This window comes from Zalophus californianus, chromosome 15, assembly GCF_009762305.2.
Source record: "Zalophus californianus isolate mZalCal1 chromosome 15, mZalCal1.pri.v2, whole genome shotgun sequence".
Classification (NCBI taxonomy): Eukaryota; Metazoa; Chordata; class Mammalia; order Carnivora; family Otariidae; genus Zalophus; species Zalophus californianus.
In genome coordinates this window covers 57,340,385-57,348,572 of record NC_045609.1, presented here as the reverse complement: position 1 = coordinate 57,348,572, position 8,188 = coordinate 57,340,385, and the positions used below count along the sequence as shown (strand labels likewise).

The 8,188-nt window shown below is 52.5% G+C and overlaps 1 protein-coding gene across 1 annotated transcript in view; it reads right to left on the bottom strand.

The window, feature by feature from the left end:
- Positions 1 to 1,573: 1,573 nt before the first annotated feature.
- Positions 1,574 to 8,188, bottom strand: part of UBTD1 (ubiquitin domain containing 1) — a 55,376-nt gene continuing 48,761 nt past the window's right edge. Inside the window, exons 2-3 of the mRNA XM_027587958.2 lie at positions 4,119 to 4,346; positions 1,574 to 2,782 (exon numbers count right to left, since the gene is read on the bottom strand). Of these exons, the coding sequence (XP_027443759.1) occupies positions 2,397 to 2,782; positions 4,119 to 4,346 (614 nt within the window). The 3' untranslated portion in view covers positions 1,574 to 2,396. The remainder of the gene's footprint in view (positions 2,783 to 4,118; positions 4,347 to 8,188) is intronic.

The window sequence follows — 8,188 nt, the reverse complement described above, 5'->3', positions numbered from 1 at the left end:
ATTCTCCACCTGCCTCCCCCACCTGTCACCTTCACCCCGGGCAGCCCCAGGGAGCTGGGGGAAGCAGGGACGGTTTGCCCCCTCCCCCTCTCTGGCCTATTGGAACTGAAGAGCCCAGTGCCCCAAGAGTAGGGCTGCAGGAAGGAGCCCGCCTAGCCTCTGTCCTGAGTGCTTGGGTCCAGCTGGGTCTTAGCCACGGCAGCCGGGCTGCACGAAGGACCCACTGGCTGCCCCTAAGCCTGATGACAGTGCCACCTGCTGGACGCCTGGAAACTGCCCAACAAGTGCCAGTGAGGGGAACTGAAAGCCAACGGTGGGGACCCAAATACAGGCCTGTGTCCCCGGCTGTCCTGTGAACAGGATCTGCTCGCTCTGTGGTGGGGCAGACCCTGCTATGTCTGGGCTGGAGTGCCAGGGTGCTGCGCAGGAGTCAGGGCAGGTGCCTCCCTCTTTGCCCACAGCGCATGCGGGCCTTCGCCTCTCCGGGGTCCCACAGCGCCCCCTTGTGAGGCATCACTGTATGTGGCTGCATGTCCATTAGCCTCTGACAAACAACCTTGACCATCTGACTGTCTCACAAGGCCTCTGCAAAACTTAAAAGGTCTGGCTTCAAAAAGAGTGTCAGGAAGCCACCCTAAAAGGGCCAGAGTGCAGTGCCGAGTCCGGGTGACGACCAGCTCCTTCTGATCATCCTTTCCTCCTGGTTTCCTTGTCAGGCCACCCCGACCGGGGTCGCTGAGAAGGAAAATCCTCTCAGTGGAGAAAAAGCAGGCCTGAACTTGCTCAGCTCCACACCTAGAACTGTGGGAGTGAGCCCCGGGCCGCCATGACCCAGCTTTAACCTGCCAGTGAGCACAGACGCCATAGCTCTGGAGTTCCAGAACGCTCACGTGGCTCGCCCTTAGCTAAACCACCTCATCAGAGGTCCCCCTCGGACGATACGCACACTTTCCCCGAAAGAAGGCCAGGCATTGGCTCCTTTTTCTCTCTGGTTCCCTTGCTGGTAAGCTGACACCTGCTCGCAATCTAAATCCAAGATTTTGCTTTCACATCCCCAAGGGTGCAGTGCAGCATCTTCAGGATTTGGGCGCATACCTCAGCCCGGAGGGCCCGGCTCGGAGGCTGCAGCAGGCGACCAGCACCCTACAGGAGCAGACGAGCAGATTACTGATGCCACCTTCCTGAGACGCGGACTCTGCTTTCAAAGCACGTTCACATCTGCTATCCCATTTAATCTTCCCAGCAACTGAGGGAAGAGGCAGGGCGAGAGGCATCTCCTCCACATTAAGAATAAGCAAAGTGAGGGGCGCCCTGGTGGCTCAGTCGTTAAGCGTCTGCCTTCGGCTCAGGTCATGGTCCCAGGGTCCTGGGATCGAGCCCTGCATCGGGCTCCCTGCTCTACAGGAAGCCTGCTTCTCCCTCTCCCACTCCCCCTGCTTTGTTCCCTCTCTCGCTGTGTCTCTCTCTGTCAAATAAATAAAATCTTAAAAAAAAAAGAATGAGCCAAGTGGGCTCAGAGGTTAAGGGTTTGTCCCGAGGACCCATGAGAACACAGGGCCTGGAATACTAGGAATTCGAAGCTCCCTACTGTCCGCTGCCACGCCAGAACTGGTTCCACAGCGGGGCTGGGGAGCCCACAGGCAAAGCTAGGCGAGAGAGAAGGAAGGAGCAAAAGGCTTTATTGATAAATATGCAGATATGTCTGTACACAGGGACCTGTGGTGGGCCATGGCCAGGCTGCAGACCCCCCCCCCCCACCGCTTGGGTTACAGCCAGGAGATGGCCCCGTGCAGACCCCTGCCTCAACAGCACAGCCCTCCAGCCACCTGCCCGCTCCACCTCTGCCAATTGTGCTGAGGGGCAGGGAGAGGCAGAGGCCGGCCTCAGGCTCCATGCCCCTGGGGCTCACGGGCCATCCCCTCCCCTCCAGGGGACCGGCACTGGGCCCAGGGCAAAGTCAGGGAGTGGGGGCAGGGGAAGGGGACAGCAGCTGCTTCAGACCCTGAGCAGAAAACCGGAGTGAGCACAGCCGGCAGCACCAGAGGACAGATCTGGGCTCCAGGGGCCTCCGGGCTGGCGCTCGTGGCTCGAACCTGCTGCGGGAGAGAGGCAGGGTGGAAGGCCCCCGTTCGCCTTTTCTCCAACAAGGCTGGCAAAGCCTGTGTGTGGCAGCACTGCTTCCTGGGTGCAGGGCACCGGGGGCCCCAGGGGCCGGGGCGCCTGGGAGGCAGGGCCCCTTCACGGCTGGCCCAGCAGCCACGCGGCCGGAGGCGCCCCTGAAGAAAGCGACAGCACGTGGAGGCAGGGTGGGGGCACCCAGTGCTCAGCCGGCGGGGGGGGCCTCTTCACCCCGAAGAAGCCTCCACGGCTTCTCTTCCCAGGGGTCCGCGGGCTCCTCAGTCCTGGGGCGGCGGGGGCTGGTTGATGATGACCTGGATGACAAAATCTTTCTGGATCTTGGTTTCCTGGAGTCGCGTGCGGTCTGTGAGCAGCTTCCCGGAGAAGAACCACCGCTGCCAGGACGGCTCGATGCCCTCCTGGGTGTGCAGCTGCCTCTTCAGCTGCCCCACCGTGTCGGGCAGGCTGGCGCTGAGCCTCACGTCCTTGCCCGTGGAGAGGCGCACCTTCAGGGGGAACTCGCGGCGCACCCCGGGCGTGGGCTCAGGCGGCTCCAGGCTCTCCTCCTCCGTGTGCTCCAGCAGGAGGTTCACGGGCGGCGACAGGCAGTAGATGGGCAGCTGGTAGCGATTGCCCAGCTCATCATAGCATTCACAGAGGGTGCCTGGGTGAAAAGTGGGGCAGTCAGAGTCTGCTTGGGGAGCCCCACAGTTCCCGCGAGGAAACCCTGACCCCCAATGTCACTGTAATTTGGAGACGGGGCCCATATGGGAGTCACTAAGGTTAAATGAGGTCACCTGGGTGGGGCACCGATCCAACAGGATTACTGTCTTTCTAAGAAGAGACGGTGGGGCAGTATACGTGAGGACATAGCAGGCAGGTGGCCATCTACAAGCCAAGAAGAGAGCCCTCACCAAAAACCGAATCAGCTGGCACCTAGGTCTCAAGCTTCCCAGCCTCCAGAACTATGAGAAAGAAATTTCTGTTGTGCAATAAGCTACCCAATCTGTGGTGTTTTGTTAGAGCAGCCCGAGCAAACTAATACACCTGTTCTGGCCACCCCACAGTCCCTGAACCCACCCTACAGTCAGTTGTCTCTGGGACAGGCAGCTGGGAGGAGTTCAAGGTAGAATCAGGAAGATGTGGGCCGGCATCTTGGCTCTACTAGGTACTGGCTTGTTCAATGCTGGCAAACTATGTAAGCATTCCATTTGCTCATTCAACAACTCTTTCCTGAGCATATGTGCTGGGTGCTGGGGTTACCAGGGTGAATGAGAAAGCACGGGCCCTACTCTTCATGGCTTATAGCCTGGTGGGCCCCAGTTTCCTTCCTGCACTGTGTATTGCACACAGTAATATATTTGTTACATCTTGAGCACCTACTAAGTCCCGGGACTGGACTAAAGGCTGTTCTGCATATCTTGCTGAGTCCTAACAACCATCCTATGAGGTGGGGTATCCCCACTTTACAGGTGTAAGTTCCTGAGACTTTAAAATGCAGAAGCTCCCTGCTCAGGGACACACTACCAAAAACAGAGACACTTGTTAAAACCCAGGTCTGTGACTCTACTGTTCACTGTGACCCTCTACATTGCCCCATAAGGCCGTTATGAACTTAAATGAGATACTACGGTAGAAGCTTCTAGCTCAGTGCCCAGCACATAATAACTCACAACAGAAGGTTAGTGCCTCAGATGTTCTGTGATCCCAAAGTACCCTGAGCAACGCTAGCTGCTCTCATCACACTGCTCTGAGGTCAGTCGGTGCCCTTCTATCCCTCCATTAGACGAGCGAGGATTGTGTCTCACTTTAGTTTTTGTCCCCACTCCTGGTGCATGCTCAGTTAGGGCTGCGTGAATCAACAAGCACATGGCTACCCTGGCCACCTAGCAGCTTGGATAAAAACTCCCAATGTGTGGCCGGCCGCCAGCTCTCTTCTAGCCGAAGCAGCCTGACGGCCCCCAGCCCAACGGGGAGAAAGCCCGGCCCTGCCTGCTCACCATGAGGCAGGGTGATGCTGGCTCCATCCAGGATGGCCTGAGCCAGCTCATGGTCGTTGGCCTCGGCTGCATAGGCGGCGGCCTTGAGGGCGTCCCAGATCTCCTTGCGGCCCTCAAAGGCAGGTGCCGTGTCCCAGAACTCATCCCGTTTGCTCCGCAGCTGCCCGTCAGTCATGGGGTAGTCACTCTTCCACTTCAGCCGCTCCTTCTTCAGGGGCTCATTGCGCCCTGGGCAGGACGGGAGGGACAGGCTGAGTGCCTCTGAAGCCAGGCTGCGGCCCGCTCTCTCTCCCGCCCCTCCCCTGCCAGCACCCTCCCACCCCTCCCCTCCCCAGCAATGGCTCGGAAGTATTCCGGTCTCAGGGCCCTTTCCTGGCAGCGTCAGGGAAGTCTGGAAACTGCATACACCCAACCTGGGGATGTAAACAATTTTTGTCAGCAGAGCATGTATCACCTCTTTCTTTGATTATAAAGGAGTACATGTTCAGTAGTCTTAAAAACCTGGCAAGAATGTCAATGCGTGAGAGTAACGGTGGCCATTTAGGGGGCAGGGCGAGCGCTTTAAACCCACTGCTCATCTGGTCCGCAAAACCCAGCAGATGGGCCCACTGAGACCAGGAGAGCCCATCATTTGCCTGAGGCCACATGGGTACAGATTTCACACAAGACATTCTAAGTGCTGAGGCCACCCTCCGTCTGCGCCATGCTGCCACCGGGGAAGAAACGACTGCAGAATTCCACTATGCAGAAATAACCATCGTTGACACCTAAACATATTTTCTTTCCCCCCATTTCTCTCAATATAGTTGAGTTGATATTACTTTTTTAAAAGACTTAGAGAGAGATCAGAGAGTGAGCGCGCGTGCATGAGCAGGGGTGGGGGTTTGTGGCAGGGCAAGGGAGACAAAGTTCCAGACAGACCCCCTGCTGAGCACAAAGCCCAAAGTGGGGCTCCATCTCACGACCCTGAGCCGAAATCAAGCGTCGGGACGTTTTATTGACTGAACCACCCAGGTACCCCAGTGGAGTTGATACTACTAATTTTATTTTTTTCTATTCCTTGTTACAGAAAGGACTTCACATTTCTTCATGCCAATATACAACTTTATTTTACAGTTACATTACCGTCAATGTGTCAATGTATATTCCCATCATTAAAAATGATAAACTGCAACGTCTATATGTTATTAATGTCCTACCATGTAGTTACAAAATACATTTTTTGAAAAAACCATAACCAACCAACCAAAAAAACCCTGCAGCATCTGAAGAGGAAAACAATTCTGTTAAATGTCATTTTTCTTGTTACCTGGCCCCAAGTGACTTCCAAGACAAGTCGAGACTGAGGGCAGAAGCATCTCTCAAAGGCTCTAGGAGGCTCAGTCCTTTCAGAGCTGAAGGCAGAATAATCCACAGGAGGAAGGTCTAAAGCCTGCGGCTCCCACTCTAACTCGGATCCTCCAGGCAAGGGGCCGAACCCAGGCTGGGGTCTGCCAACCAGGCTGCCCGGTCTGGCTGGGGCAGGGGAGGGGGCTCCTCAGGGGAACACGACGGCATCCTACCCCTACGAACTGTGTGAAAGAACCCCCTGCAAGCACTGTATTTATATATATTACCCCGGTTCAGCTTCGCAGCAGCCTTAGGCATTAAGGGTTTATAGCTTCTTCACAGAGGATGGGACAGGCAGAGAGATCCAGTGACTTGCCTGAGGTCACGCAGTAAGTGAGAGAGCATATATGGCTCAGGTCAGACTGAATCCACAGACGGCCCTCCTGCGGGTTTGCCGCTGAGGTGCAGGCAGAAAACTCTCAAAGCCAGACATTTAATTTAAAGAGCTCCAGGGATAGCAGAAAGAAACGCAAATCCTCTTTGTGGGAAAACAACTTTAAAGCAGGCCTCAAAGAACTCCCAGGATAAAGTTCCAAGGAAAAGAGATGATAGGGTCATAGTTTTTTGTTGTTGTTTTTTTTATCACAACATACAAGGAAACAAGGCAATAGAAGCCAGAGCCAGCAAAAACGGCAGATGGAAGAATCAGACCGACAAAGATTTCAGATATGGGATTTATCAGACACAGATTATGAAATACCAAGTTTAAGAAATAAGTGAGTCTTAACCATATGAACAAGGAAAAAGAGATTATAGAGAATGACCAAGCAGAAATTAAAGGAACTATACTTCTAGAAATGAAAAACAATATTGATATTTAAGGGTCTAACATTTTAAGTCAGAATTTCCAGAAGGATACAACAGGAAGAATGGGAATGAAACAATATTCAAAGAGATCATAAAAATGTCCATTTTCTAAACTGTCCCATAAATTCAATGCAATTCCACTAAGATTCCTAACTGGAAAGCCCCCTCTGGCCCTGCCGCCGCCCCATGAGGAACTTGAGAAACTGATTCTAAAGTTGATATAGAAGAACAAAGCCACCCCTAAGGTAGAATGAGTGGGAGAACCTGTGCTTCCATTACCTGCACTAATTATAAAGCTGTGGTGAGAGGGCAGTCCTGGCACAGGGACAGACAAATGGGCCGATGGGACAGAACAGAGAGCCCAGAAATAGAGCCAGCATATATGGAAATGTGATTAAAATGAGAAGGAACACTGCAGATGGTGTGTGTGCAAGAAGGATGTGAAATAAATATATATATTCATTATATATATTATATATTTATATATATGTATGTTTCTGCCCCTGGTTTCTGATAATATTTGGTCTTTGACCTGGTTCTTGATATATAGCTCCTAAAACCCTTAAAATTTCCTGAGTGATAGGAATGTCTGATACAGAGCTCCTAAATCCCTTGGAATTTCCTGGGTGATACAAGTGTCCTTTGTTCTAATGAAGTGGCTCTTGGTGGGCTCTATGATAAGCTTGGAACTTTTAGCCCTATCCCCCATTCTCTGGTGAGGAGAGAAGGGCTGTACATTGAGTTAATAGTTGGTCATACCTATGTGATGACGCCTCCACAAAAATCCCAAAAATATGGGATTGGAGAGCTTCCAGGTTGGTAAACATATCCACGTGCTGGAAGGGTGGTGCACCCCAAGTCTGGGACAAAAGCTCTTGTGCTCAGGACACTTCCAGACCTCCCCTCATGTATCCTTCATCTGGCTATTCATTTGTTTTTATTTTATTTTATTTTATTTTATTTTATTTAGTTGACAGAGAGAGACACAGAGAGAGAGGGGGAACACAAGCAGGGTGAGCGGGAGAGGGAGTAAGGAGCCTGACGTGGGGCTCGATCCAAGGACCCCGGGATCATGACCTGAGCCGAAGGCAGACGCTTAACGACTGAGCCACCCAGGCACCCCCTAGCTATTCATTCGTATCCTTTAAAATGTCCTTTCTAATAAATCAGCAGTAGTAAGTAAACTATTTTCCTGGGTTCTGTTGAGCCGCTCTACCAAATTACTGAACCCAAGGAGAGGGTCATGGGAACCTCTGATTTGTAGCCAACTTGGACAGAAGTTGTGGGTAACCTGGGAACCCACTACTTGAAACAGGAAGCTGGGGGCAGTCTTGACAGGTAAGCCCTTAACATGTGGGGTCTGCACTCACTCCAGGTAGTGTCAGAATTGAACAGAATTGTAGGACACCAGTTGGCATCCAGAGAAAATTGGAGAATTGCTTGGTGTGGGAAAAACACCCATTCATCTGGCATCAGAAGTGTTCTGTGTGATCAGTAAAGGAGAAACACAGGAGATTTTTCTTTATGATGAACTACTGATAAATGGTGTTAGGGCTATAGGTTCTCCTATATAGGAAAACATGAAACAGAATCCCTACCTCACACCAGCCACAAACATCAAGACCAGATCAGGGACTTAAAAGTGTGGAAGAGAAAGGATGCACTGGAGAGACAGAAGATTACAGTTTTGTCCAAATGTTTTTTGTGAAAGTTTGGCTTGGATGTGTTTTTGCTTGGATCAAAGAAATAGCTCTGCTTCATGATTTCTCTGGTCCTTTAGCAAGACCTCTGATCAACCAGGGTTCACAGTCATGTGGTGACACCCTCAAGGACTTCTGGGTGGTGTGGGGCTTCTGCCCCTCCACTCTCTGACC